Source organism: Lonchura striata, chromosome 2 (genome assembly GCF_046129695.1).
Source record: "Lonchura striata isolate bLonStr1 chromosome 2, bLonStr1.mat, whole genome shotgun sequence".
NCBI lineage: Eukaryota > Metazoa > Chordata > Aves > Passeriformes > Estrildidae > Lonchura > Lonchura striata.
The window spans coordinates 19,320,295-19,339,809 of record NC_134604.1 but is presented as its reverse complement, the minus strand read 5'-3'; the positions used below and the strand labels follow the sequence as shown (position 1 = coordinate 19,339,809).

Genomic DNA, 19,515 nt, shown 5'->3' with positions numbered 1-19,515 from the left:
ATACAGGATTTTTACTGAACACATGGGGAACATCTGAAAGAACTTTGGTCTTAAAAAAACCCAGAAACTCTCCCCAAAACCAAAACAACCCCCCAAAACAGGAATGGAAATAATTTTAAGGCATTTCAACAGCATTTACACAGAATGTAAATGTGTAAATTTATGCCTACAAACCAGCTGCACAGCACTGCTGTGTTACCTGATCTTCTTGTCAGCAGATCTCTGGTTGGAATTGTGACTGTCCCAAGAAGATAATCTCTGGATGTTCTGTCAGCCAATTTGTCAGTGTCTGGAAAGAGATGATTTTGTAAATACACCCAACTGATACATAAGGTTTAGAAGTGATTGACTGGAGGACAGCTGTGATCTTCATCACTGGGAGTCTCAAAAACTCTTTGCACAAGGGCAACAATCTCTCCCAAAGACAATTTAGATAATAACATCTATTAGCAACTGCAGAGGTCCCTGCACAGGACTATGAGCAACCTGACCTGCTGGAAGATGGCCTTGCTCATTGCAGGAGGGTTTTTGTAAGTCCCAACCCGAACTATTCCATTATTCTAGGAGGTTTTTTTTTTTTTTGTACACTAAAATCAAGGGGGCTTTTACACCAGTATTCAATCCTTGCAATTGCCCATTGTCCTTACCTGACTTGGTGCTCTGATGGTAGATGGAGAAAAAAATACTGGCAGACTGCAAGAACTCCCCCAGAGAAGAGGTTTCTCCACTGCTTTTCTGAGCGACGAGATGACAAGGGAACTCCAGGTACTGTTCAAACTCTGGGCAGAAGGAGCAGGGCACGGCTGGTGTGCTGCGTGTCTGCACCTCGGGCAGGAAGGACAGGAGCACACACACATAGGCATTCACTCCCACCCCGGCGTAGTACTGGACAGAGGGGTTCTTCTGGGCCACAGCTCTTCATTCCACACGGGAAAACAAAAGGAAAGAAGGAAAAGAATGCAGGTAATGCATCAGGAATCTAGGAACTAACATGCTCAAAAGAGAAATGAACAGATGGGACTAACAGTGAACGTTCTAAGTCAAAATGCATGTGTATTCTGGCTGCATTTTCATCTTTTCTTTCCATCTGAACATACTAGGAACAGATATGAATGGTGAGAGGAGTTCATCACTGGTGGCTGTGCTCTTATCTGTGCTTGAGAAAGTACTCAGCACCATTATGGACACACTGTACTGCAGAATATCTTCCCAGAGAACCTGCTCCAGAAAGAAGCCAAAGGCCAAGCCAAATTATTTTTACAGACCAGAACTGACCAGCGAAAGGAGGTGAAATTAGCAAATGGAACAATTTACAAATAAACCAGAGCCAGGCATTACTCAGATCATCCACCTAAAGGACAAGGGCTCTGAGGTCACTCCATTCCCTTGACTTCTCCAAGCACTATACAACAGTGATCCTCACCTCTCAGGATCTGCTTGAATTCAGATGGACCAGGGTCTCACAGCAACACTGAGAAAGGGTCAGACCATGGCTCTGGAATGACAGGAGCCATCCTTCTCTTGTGGAACTGACTCCCTCTATTCTAGCCCTTTCCTAACTCTTGAAAATTGCATATTCTGGAACTATGTCCAGCTGATACCACCCACTGGCAGCAGAAGCCTTAAGGTGGAAAGGAACATGTTTCATTTCCTAGTCAGTTTATTGAGGTTTTCACAGTGAAATGCAAGAAAACGACCTCAGCTAACTTTTAAATAGCATCAGCAACACCAGGATCCAATGTCCAAATAGATACCATCTTATATCAGCCAATTTTTGTATCAGTCTTTGGTGTAAAAAAACGTGGAAATGTAGGAAAACATGTCCTGCCAACCTTCATCCTTCTGCAGAACAAATGCTACCACCCTGTACTGCAGCTTCAGGGACCAGAAGAACTGCTGATGGTCTTTATAAAGCTATTTTCACTTTGGAGCAGGACCCACTTTGAATCTTGGTCTCTGCAGATGGAAAATTGGCCAGTAAGAATTTGATCTAAACTCATGCCTCAGCCTGCTGCCTCCAGATAAAGCTGTTTTAAGTGAAAAGTAGTCCTTTTTGATTTAGGCTTTACCTGGCTGCTGCCTGCAAACCAGCTGCCCTGTGTATTCGTACAGAAAGTGACACAGCTTGAGCAGTTATTTCAGCTGCTATTTTCATGGATTGCTGGTACCTCACACTCACATCGAGCAAACCTGGATTAAACAAAAGAAAGAAAGGAAAGAAACGCTCAGTCCTCAATGCAAGTACATCCAACAGACTCAATGTTTAGCTATACTTATTAATACGAAACTTACTCTATTAATGAATATTTTTCTAAGAAAAATAACTCCACTAATCCACCGGGATTGGCAGTGCAAGAGGCTGCACTTCAGCAAGGAGGTACCGCCGGATCCGGGAGGTACAGTCGGACCCAGGGAGGTACAGCTGGATCCAGGGGGAACAGATCGCATCCCGCCAACGCCACCGTCTGTCGAAGTGGCGCCCTCTTGTGGCCAATCCCCAGCAAGGCAAGCCCGGGGGCCGACTCAACTTCTTGAGAGTTTGAGGGTTTCCCGTGTTTAATCACGGATTTTTTACTCATTATAGTGTTAGTGAAAGCTGGGAGGAAAACCACTCCTGGTTGGTTTCAATTGCCAACGCAAATCCGTATTTTTATTTGCCCTGGAGGCAAACAGACTTTATTTTGACAGAATTTGACACAGAATCAGAACTCGTTTGGCTGAAAAAGACCCAAAAAATCATGGAGTCCAACCATTCCTCCAACACTGCAAGGGCCACCACTCTCCCACATCCCCAAGTGCCACATCCACACAGCTGTTAAATCCTGCCAGGGCTTGGGATTCCATTATGGCGTGGGCAGCCTGTGCCAGGACTGGGCAGCCCTTTAGGGGAAGAGATTTTCCCTAATATCCAACCTAAACCTCCCTGGCATAACTTGAGGATGTATTCTTTGTCCTTTGCACACCATCAAACACTGTTATGCCAGTTATGCTTCCTCAACTGAGCCTGGTTTTTCCACATGAAGGCAAAACTCACAAGCCTTGCTCACCTGAAGAGCGCAGATTAAATTCCTCTGAGGAGTCAGCCTGGAGCACCAAGGGAAGATTAAATGTTTGGATCTCTATCTCTTTGCGGTGCTGAAGAGTCACCATGGCACAGAGCCGTGACAAAGGCAAGGCCCCTCTGGCAACCAGATGGTCTCTGACATTTGGGTAATAATACCTGGTAGGACACAAAAAGCCAGCATCAACATTTCTCTCAAACTGCACAGAAGTCAACTTTGAGTGTCTTCAAAGCCTAATTAGCCTCCCCAGCTAAGGGACAAAAATAAATGTATTTCCACTGAAGAAAAGAATCATTAAGTGCTTAAACAGATGATGCTACAAATATATACTTGCACTAGCCCTAACAAGTCAACAAGCAGGAACTCCACTAAAAATTGGCATCCCAAAGAAAAACAAGAGAAAGATCTGGCACCAAATATTCTCTGCTCTCACTTCTCATTGATAAATGAAAATATCTCTCTTGCAGAACAGATTTGAGGTACCAGATTGTCAGTGTAAAAAATTACTCTAAACCTTTTCTTAGTGCATTACTTGTCTTCAGCTTCATCCTAAAACAAATTTTGGTGGTGTATCTTATGAACAGCCCATAGTAATTCTCGTGTGACTTTGCAAATTTTAAAAAGCCTGACTTCTTTACTGCAGAATGAACAGATTATCTTTTTATAAGCTATTTGTCTTCATGGCTTCTGCTCTCCATTACTAATAATTAGCTCCAGTAGCCAAAGAAACATTTGAATTTACAAAACACTTTATATTATTTCTGTTATACTCAGGAATTTGTATGAGGAAAAAGAGCAAATCCAGGACAATGAAATTATACTTTCAGGGTTCCATTAAGTAAAATTTAGATATGTCAACCATTTGAACTACGTTTAGATTGTTACGCTGATTAAAAGATGGAAGAAAGCAAATTAGTAACACACACTTTTTAAGTTATAAAAAGGAGTAATTAGGACTCTTGGTGGGGAAAAAGGCCTACATGTTTTATGAGCTTACCTGTTTTTATAGCTATTATTAAATAATACTATGAAACATCCATTCCAGAGCTGGAGATTTTTCAAGATCAGATGTACCTCTACCAGTATTGCTGTGCTATCTACAGTTGTTCTGTACCTGCACCAGACTTCAAACTGGATTCCTCCTCCTGCTGCTCCTGGTGCCATAAATGCACTGACCAGGAGCCTCTGGACTGGGACATCAGCAGGAACCAACAGGGAATGATGATGTTCGTCATTAAAGATGGGATCAGGGACACACAGAGTGGTAGCTGTTCTAAATGGCTTTAATGTGATGCCTAGAAGTCAAGCAGAATCGGTTAAAAGTAATTGCAATTGCAGCTTTCAACCTTTTTCTGCTTGCAATCCTTCAGGAGGTAGGATCCACGGACAGAGAGTGAAATGCTCCTGGAATAAGGCTTGTTCTTCTGAGCTTCCCTTCACAAAGCTTTGACAAGCAATCCATGCAGCCCCATGACCCTGTGAGCCACATGCTGGGAACTACTGCTAAAAAGACAGCACAGAAATCCCACAGGTATGGCAAGCACATTTCTCTCCGTCTCAAGATTTTTCATAGAGCTGCACAGAGAGAAATGGAAGAGAAAATAATTTCTATTTCTGCTCCTTGCTTTTCCTATGTGGAATGTGTTTGGAGAATTGTTTACCTGGAGTGAGTGCTTGATTGGATTCTGGTGAGGATTGTTTGAGCCTGATGGCCAATCCAACCCACCTGGGGCTGGACTCTTGAGAGAGGGTCACAAGTTGTGAGAAATAGAGAAAGTAGTATGTAGTTTTAGTCTCTGCCTTTTTATATAGTGTATTAATGTATTTTCGCCATAGTTATAATAAAGAAATCATTCAGCATTCTGAATTGAGTCAGACATCATCATTTCTTCCCAATGGGTTAGCCTACATTTACAGTACACAGGATTTACTATGGAACCATTTTATTGGCTATCATTTTCAGTGGGAACACATGCTAGTAATGCAAAGCACTCAACACTATGTTCTTTCCTACAATTACAATTCTTTAAATATTCTTTTATAATCTGAAATATGGTGGGTTTAGATTGGATATTAGGAAGAAATTCTTCCCAAAAGGAAGGTGAGGCCCTGGCACAGGCTGCCCAGAGCAGCTGTGGCTGCCCCTGGATTCCTGGAAGTGTCCAAGGCCAGGCTGGACAGGGCTTCGAGCAACCTGGGACAGTGGGAGGTGTCCCTGCCCATGACAGGGGGTGGGAATGGATGAGATTTAAGGTCCCCTCACACCCAAACCATTCTATGTTAATCCTAGTAATCTAAACCAAGCAACTCTTCTCTTGGTATATCTGTGAAAATCACAGAATTGTTATGGTTGGAAAAGGCCTCTAAGATCATCAAATCCAACCGTTAACCCAGCCCTGCCAAGGCCACCCAGTAAATCACGTACCCAAGTGCCATATCCAAACACTTCTTGAACATTTCCAGGGATGGTGACTCCACCATTGCCCTGGGCAGCTGTGCCAGGGCCTGATAACCCTACTGATGAAGACTTTTCCCTAATATTCAACTTAAACCTCCCCTAGCATGACGTGGGGCCATTTCCTCTTGTCCTGTCCCTTGCTGCCTGGGAGCAGAGCCTGATCCCCACCTGGCTACACTCTCCTGTCAGGGAGTTGTGGAGAGCAAAACAAGCACCCTGAAAGGCTTGTGCATGTAAAGCCTTTGCTGAATTTCACTGTGTACAATCTCTATTCCTTACAGACCTATTCCTGCATCTTTGTCAGACCAGCTGGCACAGCTCTCTAGCACCTTTAACAAAAGGTACCATGTGAAGAGATTTGGAATTAGGTCTCTTTTTTCCACTGGGAACTTGCCACCAGCCTCAGACAAACAAGGCTTTGAATTCAGTGACACAGCCCAAGTCCAGTTTTTCCAAGAAAACAAGTGCTGGCTGCATGACAGCTCAGAAAAACATGACCCCTCTTACATAGGCAGAGAGAACATGACTAAATGACATTTAAGTAAAACAATGCTCTAAATAAGGGAAAATTATAAAACAAACTTACCATCCTCATGCAATCCAGGTCCTTTCAGTGCACCACGGGCAGCCTCCTGAACTGGGAAATAGTACTGGATGTAGCAGTCAGCTTCTCCCCAGAGCGTGGACTGTAAGGGAGTGAGTCCCTTCACACTCTCCACATGGATCTCAAACACATGCTCCATCAGGTCTTCCCCTTCTGGCTCCAACTGCTAACAAAAAAAAGGGGGAAGCCACATGGAAAGGATGTCTTTTAGGAAACTGGGAACATTTTAACAAGTTGCCCAGGGAAGTGATGGAGTCATACCTGGAGGTACTTAAAAGCCATGTGAATGTAACATTTGGGGACATGGTTTAATGGTGGCCTTGGCAAGGCTGGGTTAGTGGCTGGGTTCAATGAGCATAGAGGCCTTTTCCAATCTAAACAATTACATGTGATAAGCATCTAAGAAGCCTGAGATGGGGGACAGAAAAATTACCTACTATTTTCCCCCTAAAGCTCACAGAAACATCTGAAAAAATGTTTTGGAAGTCTGAAAGAAAATTATTTTTTTTCCTTGCAAAGTACATAAAATGCATACAAGTTTCTATCTATCCAACTCCAAAGCAGTGGCAAAACCTCCACAATAAGGCTGTGAGAATTAAGATTTTCTGTAAATTTTGCTGTTGTTTTGTTTTTGTTATTACTAGACTTGTGAAGATAGAAACAGTGGATATGCAAGGCAACAAAAAGGGCAATAATGTCAAGACTGGTGAGAGCAAGTTGGTAAAAAAAAGAGTATAAACAATATAATTCTGTGTACAATTTGTGGAATATTAAAAAATTTGCTACAGCTTCAAGAAGAGATTGGGGATCATTCATCTGTTAATGAGCCCACTGATAAAACCCTTTTGACACGTCCTTAACAGTGAGAATGGGGAGCATGAAGAGTAAATACCACTGTGGGCTTTGTAGCTGGGTGGTCCAGAGAGCGGGGAGGATGTGGTGTGACTGGAGGTGCCATTCCTTCTCCAGTTTTGAGCCTCTGCAGTGCCACTATCTGGTCAGCTGAGCCCATGGCCAGGGTGACCCTCAGGCTGCCACTCGTGCTGCCGCTGAAAACGTCCATCACGGGCACGTGGCCATCCACAGCCACCACTGGGTACTGAGCCTGCAGGAGCAGGTGGGAAATCTTGGGATCCCTACGGAACAAACCCAAAACAAACAAAAAAGCCCCAGCATGAGCCATCTGAATAGAAGCAGGATCACACAGAACTCATTTTAGATGGGGCTTTCAATGCTGATAAAAACCAATCTATTTCTGTTCCTCTGAAATTTGTCTCACATCTCATCTTCACTCAGCAGAGATCCATGAGCTGCTGGGTGCAAGAAGCTATTTTCAGCAATGACAAAGGGCAATTTCCCAAAACCTAATAGTACTTCAGCTATCAGACAGCCTAGAGATCTGTGAATGAAGGGACAAGTGGGAACAGGACTCCCATTAACACCCTGTAGCCATATTATACTTTTATGAGGTAGTTATGTGCCTTTGGGCATGGAAGAAAAGAAAGAAGAATGACAGCCTCCCAGAAAGATGTAAAAATCTCCAATCAGACACTGAAGTTATCCAAGGCCAGGTTGGATGGGGCTTGGAACAACTTGGTTGAGTGGAAGGTGCCCCTGCCAATGGCAGGGGTGGCACTGGATATACTTTAAGGTCCCTCCCAAGCCAAACCACTTTGGGATTCTAAGATACACACAAATAATCTAGAGTGGCTTACTAAAAATATGATACAAATGACAGAGTAATAACTAACAAAATAGTGGCCAGTCAGCTCCAGCACCACCTGATTTCCATATGTTATTAGGTCTGACCAAAATAAATCCTTTGCACTAAGAAGAATTTCTTCTGTCCAGTATTTCCAGCAATTTAAACTGCTTTAAGCAGGTATGTTACTTAACTAAACAAGAAGCCAATAGATTAAACCCAAAAAGAATAAAGAACTCTGGAGAATCCCATCAGATAAGAACACAGTTAAAAGATGAAGATTTTAGAGACTTTTTGACACCCAAGCTGTGCAAACCGACAGCATCCCTGTGGGATCTCCACAGAGCATGACTAGGAGAGAACCCAATCAGTCACAATCTTGGAAAATCACTGATGGAAAGCCACACTTCATTCTCCTGTGCAGTCACTTTGATTTCTTCTAGTTTATTCCATCATAGGACCAACAAGTTAGGCAGGCACCAACCCTGATGCACCACAGTGACTTATTTCTCACACTCTATCTGTACTTCTGGACAAGGACAGTGTAGCTTATACCCTGCTCACTGTAGGAAAGGGCTATAGGAAGCTTGGCAGGGCAAAAATGCCTTTTGCTACGAAGTGTAACTGAGAACGCTTCCACACAACCCCCACACACCATCACTGACTTCCTTCTCTAAGCTTTAGCTAGGATGTTTCCCAACCCAATTAAAAATGGGGAAAAAACCAACTTTACTTGAACGAGATGTAAAACTGATGCAGAGGGAGTTTCACTAATCCCAGCAATTTGTCACAGCCAGGGCCTCCCAGCTTGTTCCATGCTTCAATAATCATTACATTGTTCTTCAGCCACTCCAAGCGTTTGGAAGTCAATGAAAAAGGCATCACCTGAAAGATTTAAAATCAGAATTAGTACCCAGAATACAATGGAAAGTATTGGTTAAGTACAGAGTATTCTGGTAAGTCTACTTTATTCCAGTCTTCAGAATTGCGCTTTTTAGAGACAGAAGTTAAAAATCAAATGGGAATTCAACAGAGCCAAGCAGAGAAGTTTCTATGTATCCATATAACTGTGACAGGTATTTCTCAGTGAGGAATACCACATTTCCACCAGTGTGAAATGGACAACACGTGACTTGCCTGAGAAAAATTAAAGGCAGGCTGCGTTGTGTCCCAGATGACAGTGGATCTCATTGCCTCCTCAGTGCTGAGCAGTTTGCAGTTTAAATACACATTGCAAGAAGTGGGGAGCCCACAGCCTTCAGCAACGAAGTCCTTTCCATCAGGCACCATCAGGAGCATGTGCAGCAATAACCCATCCTCTTCAGCTGGGGCTCTGCGTGCCAGCACATCCCAGGCTGCGGCGGCCGGCGCAGGACGCAGTGGCTGTGCCATGTCCCTGCCGCTTGCTCCCGGCTCTTGGCAGTCCTGGGGGCTCCGTGTGGAGCAGAGAGGGCTGGCTGCATTTACACTCATCCTGCTGGGCTCCTGCAGTGCCAGCTGGGCACCTCTCAGGGTGTGAGCTGGTCTGGGAGTGATACAGGCCAAGTCTCTGCTGCTGGCTGCAAGCTGCAGGGACACCTGCAAGGCAAGGCAAAGCTCACCAGATGTGCCCCATCTGGAAACAAGGGATGCAACAGGCACTCAGCAAAACATAGCACACCTTCTGCTCCAGAACTCACCATGAGGCATTATGCTGGTTGCAAGCTACAGCTTTTGCTGTTAAATAAACTACATGTGGCTTTAAGAAAAAAGTGCAGCCTGGAGTGTAAAACCACACAATTACAGATTAATTATTGAATAGTCTGGGTTGGAAGGGACCTTAAAGCTCACCCCATTCTTAACCCTTCACCTGCTAACACAGGGAGCTGTTTATCCTCAGAAGTGTCAAATCTTTCAAACTGTTAGTGCTTCTCATTCAGAAGCTGAGAAAACTGGTAGAAACTTTGGCTGGAGAAAATAATTCCTGAAGTGACAAGGGCAGAGAAGATCAGGCCTCCATAGCAGCAGAGACCTCAGCTCATGCCATATGTGAAGAAGAAGCCAAAGCTCCAAGCCCTGAATATGTACCACTCAAAATTTGCCTGTAGAGTGGTTTCTGTATTCAAGTCCCAGCTTATTGACAACATTCCTACACATGCAGGAGTTTCAAAGTATTTCTCCAAAACTCTAAGTGTTCATTTTATTTTATACTGGTCTTGCAAACCTTTGTATCCGAGACGTGGTAAATTGTAACGAAGAGAGAAAAGAGGAGGTAAAAATAAGAGTGTGCAGCCAAAATTACTAACAGTTCAAACCTGAGATGGTAAAACACATACCTTTAGTGGCCCAACTTGTGTGTGATCTCCCTCCTTTTCCACAGGTATATCCTGGCTGACACTGAACAGCTCAGCCTCAATCACCCTGCGGAGCTGAAGTGCTGCTGAGCCAATGGCCACAGCCTGAGGGCAGGCAAAGAGTTAATTTTGCAAGATTTCTCAGATTTAAAGAATTTTTGTAAAAAAAAAAAAAAAAAAAAAAAAAAAAAAAAAAAAAAGCTTTCTGGGAAACCACAAGCAGCCACAGACTCTCCCACTCCCACCATCAGTTGTATCAAAATGGATTTGGGAAATCTTTTACTTCCAATTTCAAGTCTCACTAGAACAGTAAGACAAATTTTCCTGGAACCTACTGCAAAAAATTATAGTAAATCAGCACAATTTCCATACTGAAAGATGCAATTTACTCCCCCATTAAAAGAAAGGCAGATATCCTTGATGTTGATTTAAATAACAAGCTGAGTTACCCCCTCTCACCATCTTCATCACAGGCAGATGGTTATGGAAGTAATGTTATCAGATAGAAATACACCTTTCCCCCCACAAAATGCACAAGTTCCAGCTGTTCTTTACAGCTCACATTACTTCCCTTACGCTAGGCAGGGTAAAGATATAAAGTGCAGCCATGTGAACTCATCCTACACTGCTAAAGGAGTTGTGTTCTCATTGAAGGATATATTGTTTATAGCTGATCCAATGTGCTCAAACAACAAGAGAGCAGTCTTAAAGATGAGGGAAGTACAATTTTTTTTGCTTGCCATTCTCAATCTCAGAAAATCCTTTAATGAAGTGACAGGAGTGACAAGCCTGGAACAATGAATGGCTCTGGCCCCAGGAATGCTAGGGCTCCAGCATATGGACACTTAGGGATGCACAGGGTGGGACTGGGCCAGGGGTTGGACTCGGTGATCCTGTGGGTCCCTCAGAATATTCTGTGATGACTGAGAAGCAATCAGTGAAAAGTCATTTCCCTCCTAATACCTGACTGTCTGCACTGACTGTCTGTGGGAAATGGAAATGCAAAGAATTCCTTTTCTTTTCAATACACAAAGAAGGAACAACCCCTAATAAATACCTTTTTCTGTGTGCTTTTTCTCATGTAGATTTTAAAAGCCAGGTCAGAGCCCCACCAGTGCTCAATCATCATTCCCCTGAACCACACAGGGAACACAGACTGCTGTTGGAATTTCACCACTGGAAGGAAGAGAGGAGCAACAAATATCCAAAATTATCTGATATAAATAAACTTTCCACTGTAGAATCATTTAATTCTGAATTGTTTATTAACACCAAGGCTGAAGCAGGCTGGTTTTCATTTTTGAAGGCCAGCAAACAGCAGGAGTCCAGCAGGACAAAATTAAGAATATGAATTAAAAAATAATTAAGAAATTATTAAATACATTAATGTAATTCAACATGATAACAGTATTTAAAGACTTCAGGTGACACCAAGGCTCTGCTATTCTAGCATGCAGTAAGACCTGTCCTTCCTCAGTGGGAGAACCCTGCCTCATTTTAACTAACATGATTCAAGATGGTTCTTGAGGGAGTAAAATCTGAGCTGCAAGAAAAAACACAGCTTCAGGAGAACAGCAGTATCTGAAAGTAGAGACAGAATGAATTCACATTCAGTCTGGAAAGGAGTATCAGAAGTACAACAACAGTGCTCACAAAGGATAAGGAGTAGTCTTGTGATGAAAAAAATGCAGGTTATACACAGATAAGGAAATTTCCAACAGGATGCCCTGCTCTTCCCCACCTTGTCTGGGATGGCTGTGGAATCTTCCCCATTAGGCATATCTAATAAATGACATAAACAACTCTCACGAAGAATAATGCTACAGTGGATTGAAGTCTTCTGCAATTTATTTTCAGTCCAATCTATTTTTCTAGGTCCCAAAGAGCTGGACTCTACACAAGGCAAAGGGCAGGAAGATGGATGAGTTTTGGATTGCAAAGGTTGTATTACAAAGGTTCAGAAGAAACAGATGTTTTTTCTGGCCACAAATGGAGAATATACAAGAGAACTCAAAATCTCTCAAGTTCCACTCAGAAAGATGCAAAGCCAATGAATGACCACATGGGAGAAGCATTTGAAAGTCACTCTTTTTGGCATTCCAGTTTGTGGGAAGACTGGGCAGAGAGCATCTTGCTCACCCAGCATTCACTGCTCAGTGGGAACAGAAAAAAAATTGTTCTCAGGGATACAAACACCCATGACTCTCAGTACAAAGATTAATGTCTGCCGATTTGAGCACAGGACTGGAGATCCCTTGGATCCAGCAGATTATGCAAGCTATTGGAGATACTATACAACATACTTCAACATGTGGGAAATTATTTATTTGGGCTATAAGTATCTCTGATATTCTAAAAGTACTTGATCATCCTCCCACTATTGCAGAAAGAATACTGGTTTTATGTTCAAATGAAGGAATGGGTTTACTAACTTGTTCTTTCCCTAGGAAAAGAAATTTGAAAATCCCAGTATGAATATTTTTAGAAGGAAAAAAATAATCAAAAAATCCTTTTGGCTTCCTTCTCCCTGACAGGATCATTCCCCCACCTGCAGCACGGCAAGTCTGGGGCAGAGGTGCCAATGATCATACTGTGATTTTCAGGCAGCAAAGGAAATATGAGGAAAACTGTTGCTTTGATTTTTAAGATTTTTGAAAGTCTTCTGAGTTTACATTCTGTTAGAAAACTTTCCCATACATTTTCTATAAACAACATATTGTTTGGCATTCCTTTGTGGGGGTAGAGGAAGTTGATATACTGGTGGTTTGTCCAATGTCTTTAGAGAGGTGGCCCATTCACTCTCCAATCCACTGTCACCTTTGGAAAAGTATAAAAGTTAGAGTCAAAAAATAAACCTTCTTTTTTACCTTACCATCGCAGTAGCTCGTGTTATGCTTTCTTGTATCCTATAGCAACAGAAAACACTACTAAATAATTTCTAAAAGATGAAGTCAACAAAACTAAATCTAAGGGGGGGAAACGATGCTCTTACCATCATCTGTGATTTTACTTGATGCTACTCTAATTGCTTCTGTTGCTATGGAGACCTGTCCTTTTCCATCCTTGGAGACTCCCACAGGAAAGTGGTACTCCACAAAGAAGGTGCTGTGAATAAAAAAAGGGGAAGGATGACCACAATCCATCAGGAATCTGACATGAGTCATGAAATTGAACACAGCAGGCAAGTTCCAGATTCACAGTTGACTGCAACACTTTCTGTTTTTGGATAACTCAAACACCTATCCTACTAATTCTTTCCATAGATTACGCATAGGCCAGATTCTCCTGCAATAAAGCCCCTTTTGTTTTCAGTGTACTGCCAGGCACAAAGTAAATCTGCACCTCCCCAAAACCCTGGGAATGGCACAGCCCAAAGTGAGCCCACATCAGGATAAATCAGTCACACCTCTAACTTTCCCAAGTTCATGGGATACAATTTCCTCAGAGGAGCAGAGGTTCCAGAAGCCTGGAGAGCTTGGGAAAGCTGCACTACACAAGAGAGCTCAGGGAAATCTCCCCTGAAGGCACAGTAAACCAACCAGCAAGAAACAATCCCCCTTACCACTTATGAACAGACAGAGGCCATGGAGGTTTCCCCAGTAAACCTTTCCTCCTGGGGGAGATCTGGATGCTCTCAGGAGGGATTTTCAAGCTCTCTATGGTGACTCTGGCCAGGTGTATTTGCTGCAGCAATGCCAATCTGTCTGCACTCAAGGATGTGAGAAGAGCCATTTCTCTGTGGTCTTCTGGAGGAGCAGTGGAAGGGCAGCTGAAGAGACACAAAACTGAGGTTCAGGACTGCAGAAACATTCTTGACATGACCACATGAAAGGAGAATTGTATCTTCATGGGATGTTGCTTAAAAACGACCTAAGGTTCACTAAAATATACATTTTTAACAAATTTTTACAACAAATTTGATGATCCCTGTAATTCTCTGTAACAAAAATCTTACAATATCTGGGGTCCATAACTGAAAAAAAAACCCAGAAAGTGCATGTTATGCACTATTGATCTGAAAACATCTTATCCTAACTCTTCAAAAAGAAAATCTTCATTTAATGCAATGTACAAAAGCAGGGAGATGATACAGTTATACACAAGGACAAGTCTCTGCTGCAGAGGAAAACAACAAGATTTTTGCCATAGTTTTAAATCTCATTTGTGTAATTTGCAAGGCTTGAATTGCAAATGATTTTGTGTTGGTTACTCTGGGGATATGAATTTTACCTGATGTAAAAACAGCAGTGTTAGTCAGAAAAATAATCAGAAATAATTGTTTGGAGCTGAAATAGAAAAAAAATAATCACAAAACCTTTACATTAACTGTATTGTACAAGTTAAGCTTAATAACTGGATTTTTAGGGACACTTATTGGTTCCATACGGAAAAAAGCAAATACAATTTAGATGAGGTCAGAACAGAAGTCACTGATGTAACTACCTGGGTTTAGTTTCTGTCACATTCTGATCAAAGGCATGAAAATCCTTCTGTGGATTCACTGGACCCACTTTTTTGAGAGTTTCTGTCTTGGATGCTTTTTTTGAGGATTTAACATCATCCTCACTGAAGAAATCGCTCAAACTGGAATCAGATTTCTAAAGCAGAAATAATGCACATAAATAAGAAGTTAATTGTCATTGTGCAGAGAGTTCCATAATGGTCCCAATACATAAATGGTAAATAACGTGTGCAATTAAACAATTAAAATGGTATCAAAATTTCAGGGATTTAAAAAACAAAGTCTCCCTGGACAGCTTCAATCACAGCAAATTCCAAACTCGATGCTTGACTTTGTAGTCATAACAATATTCTTTAAATAATATTAATTTAAAGCAATGTATACATGTACTCCCAAGCATTTTATGATACTCAGTGGTTATTCAGCCTTAAAAGACTGAAGTCTGTAGTTCTGATCACACAAACGTCCGTTGTTTTGCACATTAGGGAATGCACGTTTTCCTTTGACTTTGCACTTACAGCAGTTGTGTAAAAAAGCTTCTCCAGCAGACTCTGGTCATAATGGGGATCACCGAGTTCACTGTCATACACCTCGCTGCCAAGGGAGAGAGAATCCCACAGGGAGCCTGCTTGATCCCAAAAACACCCCGGAGAGAAATCAGCACTGTAGATACAAGAGAGAGAAATGCACTTTAGCGTTCCAGGTTCTGCAGTCAGTCTCTAAGGGATGTGGACAATACTGCCTACTTCATCCTGGATTTGGGCCATGCTGGCTCCAGCCAGGGGCAAGCTGTGCTCACACAGCATGTCTGTGAGCCAGACAGAAGGGTTACCTTGGGACAACGCCTCTGCCCCAGCAGGAAAGCAGTGCGTGTGAAGTGCGAGACAGCTCGGGTTAGAACAGATCTCTGGTGATCACTCAGCCCAACCTCTGCTCAAAGGGAAGGGATGCAAACAAAAAGTTGTCCAGTTGGATTCTGGGTGTCCTGAAAGCTGCAGATTCCACAACCTCTTTGGACAACCAACTGCAGACCTTGATGATTTTCATTGTAAAATATACCTATGAATATCAACCTCTAATTTTTACCCTTTACTACTTTATAACTTCTAGAATGCTTTAAGATACCAGTAATACCTAAGGACAGTTTACTTTGATTAAAAAAAACCTCCAAGCTATACCTGAGTAGGTGAAAATCCAAGTATCTTTAAATACAAGCTGGGGGTAGTTTGGTTTAAGGGTTTCCTCTGTGCTGTGAGTTTAAAATAATTTTATGATCTGAAACACTACAGTGTTATCCACTGATAAACCACAGTGAAAAGGTAAGTGCAGGGCACAAGAACATGAACCATAAATTCTGAACCATATCTGACCCAGAAGCTGTGTGTTCAGGGTGCAGATGTGGACACAATGGAAGCATCATTTATGCTCCCGCTACACAAAATTAGAGGAAAAGGTGCATTTAATATCTGGAGAAAGATTTTAAATAGCTGTAGTTTTAATTTACAGAGTATGTCCTCTTCCAGGAAACATGGCACTTGTTTTATGTGCTTACTTTATGTAATATTTTAAGCCACAACACTTACAACTATTAAGTAACTTAGTTTTATGAAAGATTGTGGTTAATCCTTCTGACAATCTTTCTGTCACTTTCACACCAAGTGGCTTGGAGCTATCCAGGACATCATGCATTAAAGCTGAGCTATAAAGCACCTGCATCAATTGCACAGGAGTGACTGGTTACATTCCCAAAAATGTGGACAACTTGAAGGGTCAGGAGACATTTTTCAAAATGGTCAGATTAGGACAATTTTGCAGAAGCCTCCAGTGCATCACACTCACCTGCCCAAAAGTAACTGGATTGCTCCTTCTTCAGAGTTTAGGTCGAGTTGCTGACCTGAAACTTCAGATCCAAAGTGATGGAAATCTTCAGGAGTGTGCACAAAACTGGACTTCAAGCCTGTTGGGCTCCTGGGTAACAGCAATGGAAGCAGAGACAGCAGAAAAAGGACAAATAAAGACATTAAGGCATACTCAAGATTAATCCATTAATCGGTCTATCAGTGTCTTCTGTGAAGTCCAAAATAATCCACTTTAACACAAATGCAAATAGCTTGTGCAGAAAGAAATTAAATTGAGTTTGCAATAGCATCACTGACTACCAAAGACAATGACATCGCTTTCTGGTTATCACAGAACAACAGGTAATATTCACATTTTTCCAGAAGAAAATCAAGAAATCTAAGTTTCTTTTCCCCTAAGGAAAAAAAAAATGCATTTAGGTTATGAATTACTTACACTTCTCTGAAAAACTGCTCCTTGTGATGCAGTGCCATTTCACTTGCACTGTCTTTCAAGTCTTACTCTTATTCCCTACCAACATGTAATATTTCCTTGACAAATAACTTAGAACTAAATACAAATATACTAAAAAATTAAATTAAAATCAAATACTTAAATCAAAGCTTACTACATGAAGATTAAAATAAATTCACAAAATTCGCGCATTTATTCACAGGTAGAAATTAACTTCCTATTTGAATGATGTGCTTTTTTCACCTCAAATGAATCCTAAAACACATCCTATGAATCTCAGTATCTACAGTTTTCTGGATAAAGCCTCAAAATTTATGGTTTGGAGCTTGCATCTCACTTCCCTCAATCCAAACTCACTTTGTTGGTGCTTTAAAATCATCTCTCTCTATAAAATCAGATATTTTATTCAGTTCAATCTCCATGTCTAGGCTGGACTTCATTGCAGAAACAACCATGGCATCACGGAGTTTACTGCCTTGATCCAAGAGAGCTGGGAAACAAGCAGAAGGATTACATTTCAGCATTCAAATGTATTTTAAGAGCAATGTGTAGACATAATCAATGTGTCAGCTACGGTCAAGAAACTTGTTTTCTGCTGTTAAAAAAAGATCTTGACTCACTGGGGATTAAATATGTTTTATACACCAGAAAACAGCTCAGCTGGGAGCGAGGGAGAATGATCCTCCATCAGTCTCCCACTCCACTGCACAGGGAATTTCTCTGCACACACAGGGTCAGGTATTGGAAAGGCATTATTAGGATACAGAAGCAGTACTAATTTAGGGAAGAGAAGTTTGCCACTTCAAGATGTCTAATTTTTGTTCTTTTCTGCGAATATGGAACTCAAAAGACAGCACATATGGAAACATGCCCTACTCCAAAGCTTATTTCAGTCCAGCCCAGGCAACAGCAAGTTTTAAGACAAGGCCTTTTTGGTATAATGCAGCAAGAGGGTGTGAAGTCTGTCTTTCCCTTCAGAAAACCTCATCTCCATACAGGCAGACAAAAGAGCATCAAGAGCTGTTTGCAGTGAAATCTAAAATGTGAAGCCAGCTGCACACAAACCTGACAGCAGGTCTTTTGTAGCGGCGTTGTGCATGGAGAGCACCCGTGTGCTCCTCCTGGGAAGCGCTTCAGGATCAGTGCTGCTGGGAAACGACAGGGGCTGACTCGCAGGATTCATTTTCAAGTGTTCATCTGGTAAAATCACACCGTGACAAGAAGCAGAAAAGGTGTTCTTCATGTTTTCAGAATTCTTTTGGTAGAGCAAACCGTCCCTTCCTCTAGGGAAAAACAGTGACAACTCAGGAAGGTGGGTAAAGGGATTCAGAGCTCTGCAAATTCTCCCTTCAGGACATGCTCCAACAGGAAACATGACATGTTATTTTAATGATTCCTCACCTGCCACTGAGACCATCAGAGAGACCAACCCAAGCTGCAAGTAGAAGATTTTTTTTAAAAAAAAGATCTTTTTTACAAGAGCATCTTGTGACAGGACAAGGGGGAACAGATTCTCACTGCCAGAGGGTAAGTTTAGATTAGATATCAGGAGAAAGTGATTTGCTGGAGCACGGTGAGACTCTGGCACAGGTTACCGAGAGAGGCCGTGCCTGCTTCATCCATGTCCAAGGCCAGGCTGGATGGGGCTTGGAGCAGCCTGGGATAGTGGAAAGTGTTCTGGCAGCAGGGCTGAAATGAGATGAGCCTTAAGATCCCTTCCACCCAAATTATTTTGTGATTTGATGATTTGAGGCACCTCTTTTGTGAACTTGCATGACTTGAACTAAGTCAACCTAAGAAGCAAATTTCTTATCAGACAAGAAATTGTCCCTGTCACCTTGGAAATCTCCACATCCTGGATTTAATATAAGATGTATGTTTGAAAACATCAAGCATCCCATAACTCACAAGTGTACTGCCATACCTAAAAATCCTGTGTGAACTGCAAAATAAACCACAGTTTTGTCATGAGAAAAACAAAAAAAACAAACGGATACCTAGGAGATGTGGCTTTGCTGTTGTCAACCCAGTCCTGTTCAACAGTCACCTGTGTGTGCCTGGGCTGCTGGGATGGAGCAGGAAGCTGGGACTTGCTGCTTCCCTGGGCAGCAGCAGCAACTGAACCTCCTTGTGTGGTCAGCACACAGCTGCTAGTATCATACAGCTCTGGCAGAGGTTCTAGAATCAGTGAGACCTGGAAGACAAGAATGTGAAAATATTACTTTGTTCTCTTCCTAACTTAAGTGCAGTAAACACTGCATTAAACTTCACTTGTTGTGCAATGGAAAACTGCTGCTTTTCTACATAAAGTAATATTTACATTACGCAGCTATGTCACATATTTACAACTACTTCTTTCTTGTTCCATGTTTTCAGACCCAGTCAACTGCCTTTCATAATCAATTTTCCAGAGCCAGGGCTGCAAGACAGAATTTTCTTAATTCCAGATGTCAAATCTTCTATTATCAGCCCAGTGAAGTGTAAGAACCAAATATCCATTTAAAATCCACTGTTAACACTCACTCTTGGTGACAGAGATGACCACATGCTCCTCACTAAGCTCAACTACCCCACATCCCTT

The 19,515-nt window shown here is 42.0% G+C and overlaps 1 protein-coding gene across 2 annotated transcripts in view; it reads right to left on the bottom strand.

Moving 5' to 3' along the window:
- C2CD3 (C2 domain containing 3 centriole elongation regulator) overlaps positions 1-19,515 on the bottom strand; it is a 38,095-nt gene that overhangs the window by 17,445 nt on the left and 1,135 nt on the right. The window contains exons 4-22 of one of the 2 annotated variants that reach the window (XM_021544002.2): positions 18,932-19,128; positions 18,000-18,217; positions 17,292-17,424; positions 16,461-16,589; positions 15,140-15,284; positions 14,603-14,757; positions 13,722-13,928; positions 13,152-13,264; positions 11,217-11,335; positions 10,142-10,264; positions 8,964-9,404; positions 8,560-8,711; positions 7,017-7,260; positions 6,107-6,290; positions 4,177-4,357; positions 3,048-3,220; positions 2,070-2,190; positions 648-916; positions 200-289 (exon numbers count right to left, since the gene is read on the bottom strand). In XM_021544002.2, coding sequence (XP_021399677.1) covers positions 200-289; positions 648-916; positions 2,070-2,190; positions 3,048-3,220; positions 4,177-4,357; positions 6,107-6,290; positions 7,017-7,260; positions 8,560-8,711; positions 8,964-9,404; positions 10,142-10,264; positions 11,217-11,335; positions 13,152-13,264; positions 13,722-13,928; positions 14,603-14,757; positions 15,140-15,284; positions 16,461-16,589; positions 17,292-17,424; positions 18,000-18,217; positions 18,932-19,128 — 3,394 coding nt within the window. Of the gene's footprint in view, positions 1-199; positions 290-647; positions 917-2,069; positions 2,191-3,047; positions 3,221-4,176; positions 4,358-6,106; positions 6,291-7,016; positions 7,261-8,559; positions 8,712-8,963; positions 9,405-10,141; positions 10,265-11,216; positions 11,336-13,151; positions 13,265-13,721; positions 13,929-14,602; positions 14,758-15,139; positions 15,285-16,460; positions 16,590-17,291; positions 17,425-17,999; positions 18,218-18,931; positions 19,129-19,515 lie in introns of those variants that run through there. The other variant, XM_077781212.1, reaches the window with a different exon arrangement.